The 14,989-nt window shown below is 43.5% G+C and overlaps 1 protein-coding gene across 3 annotated transcripts in view; it reads left to right on the forward strand.

The window, feature by feature from the left end:
• MAGI3 (membrane associated guanylate kinase, WW and PDZ domain containing 3) overlaps positions 1-14,989 on the forward strand; it is a 298,048-nt gene that overhangs the window by 237,988 nt on the left and 45,071 nt on the right. For all 3 annotated transcript variants that reach the window (XM_066600061.1, XM_066600062.1, XM_066600063.1), the window contains exons 13-14: positions 6,370-6,461; positions 10,343-10,535. In XM_066600061.1, coding sequence (XP_066456158.1) covers positions 6,370-6,461; positions 10,343-10,535 — 285 coding nt within the window. The remainder of the gene's footprint in view (positions 1-6,369; positions 6,462-10,342; positions 10,536-14,989) is intronic.

Genomic DNA, 14,989 nt, shown 5'->3' on the forward strand with positions numbered 1-14,989 from the left:
TTCACAGATTTCCCTGTGAACATTGCCTATGAAGTTCCTGATCCTTTCAAACCGCACAGTACTCCGCAGTTATGCCCGCTCATTTGCATAATCTTTGCCTTTACTGTTTACTGCTATAATCTTAGCTCTGAGATGTATTATACACACCAATATGCCAAAAATCATGGGATAGGAATATGGCAATTGATTATGAAGTGGCGTTGGCTGAGGTGACAACTTGGGAGCACCTATATAGGGTGGGCTGTTATCTTGTGAGTGGGCTTAAGCACTAGGCACCGTGCTCATGGTGAAGTTGTCCGGGCATTTAACATTCCTCAATCCGCAGTGTCCCTTGTGAACAGAAAAAATGTAATTGAAGGTCTAACCACCCACAGTGGACGTGTAGTGGACACCCACAGGTACTTAATGATCATGACCAGCAGCATCTGACTAGAAATCGCCATGCAAACATATAAGTGACGCCAGCAGAAATCACATTCAATGCAGGAGGCCCCGCATGCTTATTCCATTAGTGCAGCGTTCATTAGTTTTCATTGAATATGGAAGCAGAAGACCCACCAAAGTGCCTGTTTTAACACCGCACCACCCTACTAGGGCTTGCAAAGTTGCTATCTGGACACTAGAGGACTGGAAATATATGAAGGCTGATGGTAAGGTTCATGTGTGGCACAAACCCGATGAAGCCATGGACCCCAGTTGTGAACAAGGCATTGTGCAGGCTAGTGGGGGTTCCATACTGGTGTTGACTGTGTTATTATGGCATGAGTTGGATCCACTGGTCTGCCTAAACACATCATTGACTGGTGCCCACTACATTTCACTGCTTGGTTACCATTTGCAGCTATTCATGAACTTCATATCCCCCCACAATGATGGGATGTTCCAGCAGGATAATGCACTGTGCTAATTGGCTCAAGCTGTCCAGAATTGGTTCGAAGAGTATTCTGGAGAGTTTCTATGAAAGGTCTGGTCTGCATGTTCGCCTATCGAATATTTATGTGATGTGATTGGTGGCTTTCCAGATGGCATGGCACAATATCCCGCTAGATATCTTCTGTCCACTTGTGGAATCGATGGCACGTTGAGTTGCTGCACTTTGCCACTCTAGAGGTGGTCCTATACAATATTAGTTCCTGTCACAAGACTTTTGGCATGAGGGTGTAGAATTGTTGTAAAATATTCTCTATATTAACCTGTTTGAGATAACCTATTAAATTAAAAAGATTTGTAATGGTCACACATTCAACTAGAAGTGCTGGCTTTCTCACAGAGGGGCCAACGGGGTGGCAGGGCGGCTGCAGGAGATTTCTCTCCTCGCTCTCCCGCCCCTCTCCATTGACTTAACATAGCGGCTGTTCAATACTGAACGGCTGCTATTTACACTGAACGATCATCATTCAGCTCATCGTCCATCATTTATGCAGCATAAACGAAGGACGATGAGCTGATTGTTCAGAGTAAACAGCGGCCATTCGGTATTGAACAGCCACTATGTTAAGTCAATGGAGAGGGGCGGGGGAGAGCGAGGAGTAAAATTTCCTTCAGCTGCCCCACTGTGAGCCAGCGATACTAGCTCCTGTGCAGCAGCACGAGAGCGAGTATGTGCGGGTACGAATGTCGGGCATAGTTTCCCCAACTTTCTTCCCATCTAAATGGGCCTTTAGTACAATTCCTTTACTGTCATAGAAAAAATATTTTAATTAAACTGATGAGACCATTGATAAGAGATAGTTGGATTTTGAACTAGCCCCTCTGAGCAGTTTTGGATAATCTCTGTTATTTCTGCAAGAAAGGGACTACACTGCTTAGGATGAATGGGATTTAAACGGCTGTAACTGGAGTTACAGCCATTGAAGTGGAGTCAGAAATACTGAATTTAGAGCTGTCATTTTTTAGTGTGTGCAGAGGGGAGAGAAATGGGGATTGGAGACTAGTGACAATAGAAAACATCTGTGATTCACTGTCACAGGGAAGGGATGACAATAATTTTTGTTTCTATTACACCTCCTATGAATTAGAAAGCATATTTGCTCTCGGATTGTCACATGTTTTTTTTTTTCCCCCAGAAAGGGAGTGAAATGTTGAGGGCTTGCTCATCTAATCGCTCCTCTACACTGTTTAACCCTGCAGATGCTGCTGACCGTGGCACCTAAATGTTTTAACAGAAAAACAATTTTCAACTTTTTTCCCCTTTTGCAGAGCTTTCCATCTCATTTTTTCACACTTGATGGATAAGCGTTTTGTATTCTAAGTGAGAGATTTTCGTTTGGCATAAATTAATTATTTCCCTACTGCATCCTATTAGGATATATATTGGCTATTGAGCCAATCATTTATACTGTTACTGTAGATACAAGCTTAGTACTTTTTGGACGCTTGTGTCCTCCTTTTTTTGCGTTTGTCTTTGTTCACTTCCTATAGCCGTGGGCTGGTTTTATTTTTTTTTAACCCTTTCCAATCCAATTTGTATCCTGGTTTTCCTAGGGGGCTTACTCTTTTTCTGCCGTTAAACAGCACTATATGCTGACTAAAGCCAGTACTGCATGAGGTGACTCGTTGGATAGGCTCCGACAGCAGAGAGGCTGGCAATATAGAGTAAGAGAACCCCCGATGGATGTCTTCCAACATCAGAGCTGTACAGCCTTAAATCATAATGTCTTCAGAGGTCAGACAGTGGATTGGAAAGGGTTAATCTAATAAGTTATATTTTAGAAAGAAAATAGACACTTAGTGAAGCCCTTTTTAGACCTTAAGGCCCCCTGCACACGGGCGGAAATTCAGCAGCGGGATTTCCCGCAGAATTTCCGCCCGTGGAAGCTGCCATAAGATTGCGTTAGAAAACGCAATCCTAGGCAGATGGACGCGATTTGTCTGTGGGAAATCACGTGCGGCAAACAAATCGTGCCATGCTCTATTTCTGTGCAGAGCTCTGCGCATGCACTGGCTGGCCGGCACATCAAAGAGCCGGAGCCATGGGAGAGGAGTGCCGCGCGCTGGTCCCTGCAGGGGCTCGGGTCGGGTCCCACAGTGAGAATTCTCGCAGCGGGATCCGACCCGGCTGTCTGCAGCTGGCCTTTGTCTCCTGCTACAGTGATTTTTGGATTGTCACACGTTTTTATTTTTTCAGAAAGGGAGTAAAATGTTAAGGGCTTGCTCATCTAATCGCTCCTCTACACTGTTTAACAGTGCAGATGCTGCAGACATTGCTGACCGTGGCACCTAAATGTTTTAACAGAAAACTATTTAAAACCTTTTTCCTTTTATTCAGAGCTATATAATATAAAATATTACATTATTTATGAAGCACAGAAAATTCCATTAAATCAAATTACCTTTCTCCCCTAAACAGAAATAAAGAATAATTTAAGAAGGCACATATGATACCTCAAAATGGTACCAAGACGCCCCACAAAACAGGCCTGATACATCTGTCAACTGAAAAATATAAATGATCTGATCTTGTGGTGCCCCACAAAATATTTTTGTAAAATAAATAAAATTGTTTATATTGTGCAAAAGTGGTAAAACATAATAAAACCTCTACAAATTCTATAATCATAATGACTTGTAAAATAAAAGTAACAATATGTATACCACACTGTGACTGCCATAAAAGTAAATGGTGAAATAGCTTTTTTTTCTATTGCCCACAGCCAAAAAAAAATTAAGTTATTCAATAAATTATGTACCTGAAATTGGTTCATATAAAAACTAGAACTCCTCCTGCAAAATGAAATAAAGTGATAACGCTGGAACACAAAAGGGGCTAAAATTAGTTATGTCACTAAGGGGTTAAAACTGCCAAATACATTTACATGAGAAACACTTTTTTTTTAATTGCAGACTTTAAATTTGACATTTTCCATTTTTTTCCAATTTTAATATGAGTGCCGGGGGGGGGGGGGGGGGGGGAGGTTAAATATGTGAATGATAAACTACAGCATCAAAAGAATCATAACTGCAGACAAAAGAAGGAAAAAGGAAGCTCTATTGTGTAAGAACTGCGTATCCAGGAAATGTCCAGGGACATAAACAGCGGCTTCTTTTCTCCTCTAGTTTTTGTTTTTTCTTTGTACTTATGCATAGGGTAGTGGGGGGTCTTCAGGTAGTGCAGGACACTTTAAATTACTTTTCCCAGTTGTCCTGGAAGCAGCATAATAGGCATCTTCCTAATGTGTAGTACCGTAATTAGCATCGCCTCCGATGTTATCCTTTGGCAAGAAAAATGGATCAGACCGCTCTCTAGAAATGAAATAAATGTGACAAAGTAAAACGGAATAAAAAGAATGGACTCACCTGGTGGGGGGTTGGGGGGGGGGGGGTCTGAACGATAGGCCTCTACACGGTTGGTCCAAATGCACCTTCAGTAATACACTGCTACAAGCACCAAATCGCTGTATAGCTCCAGGACTACAAGAAGAGCGTCATCAGAAGTGTCCAGGGCACAGGACTTCGGTCATGAATACAAGTGTGACTAACTCCTGTGCTACTTAGTGTTCTTGTAAAGAAATCGGATCCAAAATGAAAAGAATTATTGGTCACTTACAGAGGAGACCATAGTGTCCAGTCGGTCTCCTCTGTATCCAGGTACACCTTGAGGAAAGGTAATATTAAAGAGGCCAACCCCTTGTATATGACCTGAAAAAAATATATTCTTAAAGGGCTGCTCTGGGGAATTTTTTTAAATTCGTTATGCAACTGCACCACCGCCTCCCACCCAAACATGTACAAGTCAGCTAGTATTACCTTGTTTAGTTATTCCTTTCTATCTAAAAGCTCCGGGAGTCTTCATCCTCAGGTGCCTTATGCAATCTCATTTTGGCCACATGGTATTTGCTTGGCTAAATGCTCTCTCAAGAAGTCACTGTTTCAATCACCGCAATTCCTGTATGATGAAACTACATAGACTATACCGTACCAGCTCTTCATGGGGGACAGAAACTTTACTCACAGTCACTGCTGATGATAAGAGGCTTGTGTTACACAGTTATAAGGAAGATGATGATGATTTAGCCCCCATGACTGTATACTTATGGTCTTTAGCTTATTTAGGAAAATATAGAAAATAATTACAGTGTCCTCCTAGCAGGCAGGAATGGTACTGGCTCTAGCTGGTCATGTCATGCTGTACCAATGCATCATGGAATTGCTATCATAGCATAGAGGAAGAGAAAGCATGGAGAAATCAAAAAAACAAGATAGTGTCTGATAAGTATCATGATAATGCACTGCATGGAAGTGACTGCAATATGTGTCCAGAGTGTAACAGACCAGGAGACACATATCTATTATTTAATTCTGTTTCTGGTCGTGGAGGCCATGTGCATAATGCTGCTTTCAAATACTCTGCCTTCCTTATCAAAGGAGCGAAAAGGGAAATAATTTTTGTCCTTGTTTACCTGCCGCTGAGATACGGATTTTCTCGCCACTTTCAGAACGGCAAGTTTAGTAGAAATATATTACTTGTCCTGATGTGGGCACAGTGATGGGCTTTATTGGGCAGTTGGAAAATTGACATGCATTGCTCACAGTAGCACGGGCTGACGCCCAACTAACAGTATATGGTCAGCTTTATATTGGGCGGGGTTCATACCTGGGTCAGAGGTTCTATCACAGATCCGCCACAAAATACTGAAAGAAAAAATGTTGCATGCAGCGCTTTTTCTTCCGGCCAAATGCAGGAGAGCTGAGCAGAAATGAATGGACCTCATTATAGTCAATGGGATCTGTTCAGCGCTGTTTGGTTCCATCATAAGACAGAGCTGTTTGGCCAAGGGATTCTCCTTTTCTGCTCCCTGAACGCAGCAAAAAAATTGAATTCCTCATGCAGATGTGAATGCATGCTTACAGTATATCGCCCCGTGTAGATCTGTAGTTTTGTAATAAAGGGGTTGTCTGGTTATAAAACGCGTTTTTAAAAATAGGTCCAACGCCATTAAAATAATAAAAGCATAGGTATTTACCCGTCCTTTGCCTGCGCGATCCAGTGCTGCAGTCCTCCCCGCCACGTGGCCACTGCATCCAATCAGATGATACAGCATCACCGCCTGTTCTCATGGCATAAGTGCTCACATCCTGGGCACCATGATGACAGGAGTTTGGAATGGTGATGCTGTGGCCTCTGATTGGCTGCAGCAGTCACATGATATCCCTCGCCTAGCAAAAAGACTGGGAGGACCGTGGGGCTGCAGCGCTGTATCCGCAGGCCTGAGGACTATCCCTCTGCTTTTATTATTTTAACAGTGTTAGGCCTATTTTAAAAAGTTGTTTTGTAACTGTACGATAATAAGTAACTCATTTGTTTGGTGCTTGGTGGTACCTAGAAAATGTTTTCATTTTTTTTTTTTTTTTTTTTTTTTATATACGTAGCTCCCAATACAAAGGACTTGGATGTATTTCTCCGTAAGCAGGAATCTGGCTTTGGGTTCCGGGTCCTTGGAGGGGATGGACCAGACCAAGCGGTGAGTAATATTTTCTGCTCAGCCTTCTATACACGCAAATAATACTTTAACAAACACCATATATTCCAATGACTGGTGTTCATTGCTGAGACACTATCCGGCACATATTTCTGTCCCATGGAACCATACTGTGACGATGAGTAAATGATTACATGGCTGTACGCTACATTTTGATGTAGTGTATAGATTTATGACTTCAAATTACTTTAAAAAAAAATCCTAAAAATTTTCAACTACTCTAAACTGGTGAAATGGCTACAAATTTTTTTTTTATTATTTTGTCCCATAAAGTAATATTGCAATATTCTATGTACATTTAGGTCTATGCTGATGGTAAATGGGGTCATTAATTTCATTAATATTAACAGCAAATTAGTGATAAAAATGATCCATAACATGGGTCATGATGGCACCCACTAAGGCCGTTCCTTGTGCCACATCGTGGTTACAAAAAACAAAATTTCCTATTTGAACAATGTTACACAGTTAAAATTATCTGCGAAAGTTGAAGAATAGAGATGAGCGAGCGTACTCGGATAAGCACTACTCGCTCGAGTAATTGGCTTTATCCAAGTATCGCTGTGCTCGGGTCTAAAGATTCGGGTGCCGCTGCGGCTGACAGGTGAGTCGCAGCGGGGAGCAGGGGAGAGCGGGCGGGAGAGAAGGAGAGAAAGATCTTACCTCCGTTCCTCCCCGCTCTCCCCTGCAGCTCCCCGCTCCGTGCCGGCACCCGAATCTTCAGAGACGAGCACAGCGATACTCGGATAAAGCAAATTACTCGAGCGAGTAGTGCTTATCCGAGTACGCTCGCTCATCTCTATTGAAGAACTTTTGTAAATATTTTTTTTTGAATTGTTACAAGAGAGCAGTGCATTGTGGGTGCTCAGATGACACTAAGGACGATGATATACTGAGATCCAGCGAGTAGCTCAAAAGCAAAGATCCAGAATAATTTAGAATTTATTGAGAATAAAACATCATTACGGAGTTTTCCTCTAGGCACTTAGTGATTTACTAGTATCAATCAGACTAATCCCAGAAGCATGGGAGCCGAGGGTCTTAGATATTTGCTAGTGGTGCTGGCTTTCATTGATGCATATGTGAGCTCTTTTAAATGTGTCCATAAAATTGTTTTGACCATCCATGATAAAAAATAAATTTTAATGAATGAGCATATACTTGTATAAAGAATTTACTGCAGATTTTTCTTTAAGCTTTGTAAAGTTTCAGAGAAGTATTGTAATTTATCGGGAAAAAAAATACATATACGGTCAAACCTCTAGTTTTGTTGGCTTCTAGTTTCGCTAGTTTCCAGTTTAGCTGGTGTTTCAACCAGAATTTCACCTCCAGTTTCGCTGGCTGCTTCTAGTTTATCCGGCTGGCTGTGATTGGCTGAGAGGTCTGTCACTCAGCCGATTCAGCCAATCGGAGCAATCTCTTGCTGTGGGAGGCAGGGAATCCAATCTGAGTCACTGGCAATAGATGCTTTGCCGGCTTGACAAGCGCCCGGCAGCTGGCCAAAACCCCCGAAAGCAGCGGTGGGGAGCCCGATTGCACCTGAAAGGTGAGTATTGATGCTACCTGCAGTCCTATGTAACACCTCAGATAACGCAGTGATAACTCTTAGGACAGATAATTCAGTAGATATGACCTGTAGCCCTATGTAACACCACAGATAACACACAGTGATAACGCTGAGGATAGATAATGATGCCACCTGCAGTCCTATGTAACACCTCAGATAACACAGTGATAACTCTTAGGACAGATAATGCAGTAGATATGACCTGTAGTCCTATGTAACACCACAAATAACACACATCTCTACATTAGGCTGCTTTTTTGGTATTAAAACCCATATTTATTCTTTAGTAAATGTGGTGTGGTGTGTTTTTTGGAATGTCTAGAACGAATTAATTGGATTTACATTGATTCCTATGGAAGTAATTGCCTCGCATTTCATTGGTTTCACGTTTAGCGAATTGCTTTCAGACAGATTACCAACAAAACTAGAGGTTTGACTGTATATGCATGCATAATAAGTCATGTGTGATATCTTGGCTGTTTACATGAAGCTCAGGTGACCCTGAGCATTCTAATCTCATATTCCCTGTACTCTTGACATATTATATAAATTCCCCAAATCTCTGGACCCCCTGGGGTAATAGAAGAGGGAATAATACGACCATGCACTATATCGGGCCCATACCATAAGCTCAGTGAGTGTCTAGGAAAAAGGAAGGGGGGCATGAAGATAAACTGGGCTTTTCACATTATTGCCTACTAAATTAAGCACATTAATTTAATGCAAAGTGGCCATACTCGTTAAATAGAAGTAGGTTCATGCTTGACCAGTCATCTGGTAACCGGTCATTTCGCAGACTCAGCCATACACATTTTAGTCCATGTTGGCTGGTACAGTTGCTCACATGGCCATACATGTTGAGTGACTCTGGGCGGCGTCCGGAAGATCTTTTTGGGAACATTCTTTTAAAGAAAGATCGTTCGTAGATGAAATATCTTTCCTAAACGAACGACCTTTCATCCGACAAACACATAGCTCTGTTGATGGAAAAATAAAAATGTTAATAAATACTATATATTTTTTATAAGACAAATGTTTCCAGTCTACAAAACTAGTAAAAAAAAAAAAAAAAAAAAATCTATATATATATATATATATATATATATATACATACGCATTTGACATCACTCTGAGCATGCGGATCCAGAGAATAATGTAATCATGTTCTTTATACCGTATGGTGAATGCTATAAAAATTGAACTCCAAAAATAATGGCAGCAGTCAGTTTTTTTTCCAACCTCCACCCCCCAAATAATAAGTTATAAAGGACATTATATGGAACCATAAATGATCTCATTAAAAATTACAACTTGGCCAGCAAAAAAAACAGACTGCAGATCATCATGTAGACAACAGTAAAAAAAGTTATGGCTCTTAGAATACAATAATAAAAAAAAGTGTAAAATTGGTCAGTAAGGGGTTAATGCACGTTCCACAGTATTTTATTTGGGGAAAGAACAAGACTTTTTCAGACCCAGTTCACGAGGCAAGAAGTCAAGTATGGAGATAAATGACTAAAAGGCCCTGTGTTGTTCGGCAAGTCTTTCCAGGTACATGCAGTGACTCCATGCTGTGTTATGGATCCGTTTTCTACTATGCATGCCCAATAATTTAATGTAATTGAAGACGACAGGAAACCACAGCAACAAGGCGCACACAGTTCACCGCTGTCATTTTTGAGTTGATGGAATACTCGGGAATCAATGTAAATGTGTCTGATCCAAAGGACACGCAGTTACTGTATGGGATGGGAGGCAGATACTGAAAGGATGTGACCTTGCGTAGACCCTTTAAGGGCTAAATAACTTGAGTTTATTGAAGCCGTTCTGGTAATCAGTGATTGCTAGTATTGGCAGTAATTGGGAATCTGTGCTGTGCAAGGCCACTGTGTCACAATATGCATAGAAAGCTCATTAAACAACTGCTAAGACAAAGACCGGATAATTACTGTGAAATTAGAGCCCTTCACTTTCTCTATACTCTGTAATTTTCTGGTTTTCGTGTCACTACACAAGTACTTATTGATCATCCTTAAAATGTTCAAAAAGTGGTGAAATCACCAAGTATGCTCTCTTTATGTCACTACAATTCATGTTTTAGACAATTTAAAAAAAAATTGTCATTGAGTAATTTACTTGATTGTATGTAATTTGTGTACATTATGCTGCATTATGTATATTGTGTATGGTGTTGTGCACAATGTAGGACTCTTTCATGCTTATATATATAATATGTGCGTGCACCGCCCCAAAAAATTGCTCTAAACACTAAAACATCATCTCTCTTTGTATGCAGATTTACATTGGAGCCATTATTCCCTTAGGAGCTGCAGAGAAAGATGGACGCCTCCGTGCTGCTGATGAACTAATTTGTATTGATGGTGTTCCCGTGAAGGGAAAATCCCACAAGCAGGTCTTAGATTTAATGACTACTGCTGCTCGCAATGGTCATGTGCTACTTACAGTGAGAAGGCAGATATTCTTCACAGGTAGGTGACATTTGGAGGAAAAACTTCTATGAAGATTTAGAGGGGGGTAAAGAGGGGACTCAAACTTTTTTTTTTCTTACAAATCACTTATGGGTGGTTTTACATCTGCGCAGGGGATTCCGCTTTCCTCCTCCGCTTGGGGAGCAGGAAAGGGGAATTCCCCACATCCGAACGGTTCTGTCTCTCGACGGAACTGAACAGTGTCGGCGGCTTCTTCAGACGGATTTTCAGCCAAATCCACAATGGAAACTCCAGCCAGAGGTTCTGTACCAGATGTGAAATCTCCCTAAATATGACAAAAAAAAGAAATTTTTATTGAATTCACCATCACCACGTCCTCAAGCAGACTGTTCTATAATCTCACTGCTCTTACAGTAAAGAACACCCTACTATGTGTAGAAACCTTCTTTTCTCTGGATGTAGAGTATGCCCCCTTGTTGCTGTCACAGTCCTGGGTATAAATAGATGATTATAGAGATCTCTGCATTGTCCCATGATATATTCATACATAGTTAATACGTCGCCCCTCAGCTGTCTTTTTTTCTAAACTAAATAACCCAATTTTGATAACCTCTCTCGGTATTGTAGTCTACCCATTCCATGTATTACTTTAGTTGTCCAATTTTGTACCCGCTCAAGCTCCCATATGTAATCCTAGAGTCCCAGTGCCCAAAACTGTACACAATATTCCATGTGTGGTCTGACCAGTGACTTTTAAGAGGAAGAATAATGCTCTCATCATGTGCCTCTAGATCCTATTTGCCTTGGCAGTAGCTGCCTGACATTGGTTGCTCTAGTTAAAGGAGATGTCTCGAGGAAGCAGTAAAATTTTTTTTTTGCCCAGCCCCCCCCATTAAGTACACATTACTAAGCCCCCCTGTAAATGACATTTCTAGCTGGTTCGTACTTACCGTTCCAGCGTTTCAGCAACTTATAAAAGTTTCCTCAAGATGGCCGCCGGCTCTTTCCCCGTCGCTCGCTGCAGCCCGACGTGCGCGCTCCCGAGACGCCGCCAGCTGTGTCTCCATGGCAACCGGACGCATCGCAGCCGCCGACCAGACGCCCACCGCCAGGCAGCAGGTAACCGGCGCTAGCCCCCGGCTCCCCAGCGCTAGACCCTCAGCCCAGGTGAAGGCCCCGGAGCCCAGCGCTAGTTCCCCCGGCCTAGCGGCAGCCCCCCCATCGCAGCGACAGCCCCCCCGGCCTAGCGACAGCCCCCCCGGCCTAGCGACAGCCCCCCCGGCCTAGCGGCAGCCCCCCCGACCTAGCGGCAGCCCCCCCCGGCCTAGCGGCAGCCCCCCCCCGGCCTAGCGACAGCCCCCCCCGGCCTAGCGACAGCCCCCCCCGGCCTAGCGACAGCCCCCCCATCGCAGCGACAGCCCCCCCATCGCAGCGACAGCCCCCCGGCCTAGCGGCAGCCCCCCCCCGGCCTAGCGACAGCCCCCCCATCGCAGCGACAGCCCCCCCCCGGCCTAGCGACAGCCCCCCCATCGCAGCGACAGCCCCCCCGGCCTAGCGGCAGCCCCCCCCGGCCTAGCGACAGCCCCCCCATCGCAGCGACAGCCCCCCCCGGCCTAGCGCTAGTTCCCTCATCACAGCGGCAGCCCCCCCCCCCAGCGCAGCGACAGCCCCCCCGGCGCAGCGGCAGCCCCCCCCCCCCCCGGCGCAGCCCGGCGCAGCGGCAGCCCCCCCCCCCCCCCCGACAAATCACTTACCTGGGAGGCTTCTCGGGGCTGCTGGGCTGGGCTGGGCTTCTCCGCTGGGCAGCTCCAGTTTCTGCACCTTCCTCTAACAGAAGGTACAGAATGGCCGCTGCAGCGCGCTCCCGAGCAGTGACAGCTCGTCTGCGCATGCGCAGAAGAGCTGTAGCGGGGAGCACACTGAAGCGGCTCGTGCTGAATGGAGAAGACCGGACTGCGCAAGCGCGTCTAAAAAAGCAAGCTGCCAGCGAATTTAGACGGAACCATGGAGACGAGGACGCTAGCAACGGAGCAGGTAAGTGGAATAACTTCTGTATGGCTCATATTTAATGCACGATGTATATTACAAAGTGCATTAATATGGCCATACGGAAGTGTATAACCCCACTTGGTTTCGCGAGACCACCCCTTTAAGCTTACAGTTCACTAAAACCCCAAGTCCTTTTCCATGTCAGTGCTCCCCAGTGGTTTCCCAGTTAGTGTGTAATGCTGACATGTATTTCCCTGCTCATGTGCAGAACCTTACATTTATCAGTGTTAGGCCTCGGTCAGACGGGCATTTTTTGCTGCGATTTGCGGATCGCATGACTTATGCGCATCCGCAAATCGCGTGACCGGGGCCGCAAAATCGCCTGAAAAATCTGCCTATAGCCGTGTTTCCTTTTGAAACTGTCCAGCGCATTGAATTCAATGGAGCCGGCAATACAGCCGGCTCCATTGAAAGCAATGGGCTGCCAGCGGGCGCAGGATGAATTTTCGGGAAGGGCTTAAAAATATAAGCCCTTCCCTGAAAATCATCCAAAAATGTGTAAAAAAAAAATTATGTATGCACACACACACATACATACTCACCTTGTCCGTGCAGCTGGAGTTCAGCTGCGGCTGTCCGGCAATCCTGAACTGCTCTGAGTAGTATTCAGCAGGCGGGGATTTAAAATCCCCGCCTGCTGAATGGGCTGCCTCTGATTGGTAACAGCCCTCACCAATCAGAGGCAGCTGTCACTCACCCATTCATGAATTCATGAATGGGTGAGTGAGTGCTGCCTCTGGTCCCTGCGCTGAGCCAGTCAATCAGGGGCAGCTCTCAGCTATTGAATGACAGCTGTAAATGATAGAGCTGCAATATATTGTTATAGCAGATAGAACTATACCTGTGCTCATAACAACATGTAGTCATTTTGTAGTCCCCAATAAAGGAAATTGCATTGACGTTTAGCCACCTCAATACGCAGATACCCTACAAAACGTACTAAGCGAAAACTAAAGTCTTTTTAATGGAATGAAATGCCAGATAAACTTTGCCAACCTTTTCTTGCCCCCCTCCCCCCCCCCCCCCCCCAAAAAAAAACTATTCCAGAACCTTTTCTTCATTCTTACATTTCAATGACATCAGTGCAAGTTTTTAGCAGGGACCAACTTTTCTCCCTTCTCGGCGTGGCTCTCGGCGTGACCTTTTCGCATCGCTCCCAGCAGTAAGTTTTTTGAGAAATGTTAGAGATCTGCTCAGTAAAAGGATTCATGATGCATCGTTGCTGGCTGACATTCATTTTAGTGCTTCTTAGATTAAATCAATGTTGCGAGTTTTCCAAAACTCATATTCTGAACAGCATGTCTGCTGGTGGGAAATTATTTTTCCCAGTGGGGACTTAAAGGTGTCATCTACGCTACTTTGCAAAAGACAGAACATTTTAGAAAACATCAATGTAATTATCTCCCATAAACAAATGGGAAGCTCCGGCAAAGAAATTCTCTGTTTATTAAGACACATACGTCTCTGTGTTAGCAGCAAAAAATGTTGCCGTTTGCTGTCCAATTACATTCAGTAAGTAACTATGTGCTGAAAATACCTAAAACAACCTGACCCAAAAATGAAGGTGCACAGGCAATGCGCAGAATATTTTGAAATATTTTTTTTTTAGTTTTCCAACAGTTGCCTAATGGATGGAATTAATATAGTGAAACACAAGGTCCGGTAGTTTTCAGCCTCGCTCAGTGTAATTCAGTATTATCCTGGGAGAATCTACTGTATATTAACTTGGCATACTATATGCAAATGTATGGCATGTTTTAAAGATTTGGATGTATATCTCAATAGGGAGAGGAAAAGCAAGGAATTGGACAGGTTGATATAACGCAAGGACCAGGGGTTTTAGGGGTTTTACCCAGGTGGTGTTTTTACTGTTTTTGTTTTTTTTTTTTTTGGGGGGGGGGGGGGGGGTCTGTTCTTCTACCAAAATTATTTTTACTGCGTTTTTTTCCCCATGATGTATAGAGATATTTATTTATATATTTTTTAACACTGCTTTTTTTTGTTTTCTTAGGGGTAAAAAAAAAGTTTTTCTTAATTTAGTGTATTTATATCACATAGTACAGAAGTGGGTTCCTCCTTTTTGTTTTGGACGTTTTGATGTGTAATTTGTATAGTCTCAGATTACAGGATGCATATGGCCACGGTTTAGGTTCGCGCCTGTGGTGGGTAATTATATATTTTTATTTTATGCTGTAATTCTTTCTGATTTATTGTAAACTTTTTTTTTTTTTTTTTAACATCTATGTCCCTTCTGACGCCATATGAAACCTCTAGAGGTCGTTCATTGTCTTTCTTTTTTTTATTTTACACATTTTTATTGTAGCTGGGGCATCCATAAGCTTCCATAGGAGTCCCTGTTACAAGGGGAAACCTCCCCCAGTCATGAAAGTAGTCGCTAACAGAGCTGATCTGGGTCTACTAGGACCCTGCAGTTTTGCCTTGGC

Source organism: Eleutherodactylus coqui, chromosome 4 (assembly GCF_035609145.1).
Source record: "Eleutherodactylus coqui strain aEleCoq1 chromosome 4, aEleCoq1.hap1, whole genome shotgun sequence".
Classification (NCBI taxonomy): domain Eukaryota; kingdom Metazoa; phylum Chordata; class Amphibia; order Anura; family Eleutherodactylidae; genus Eleutherodactylus; species Eleutherodactylus coqui.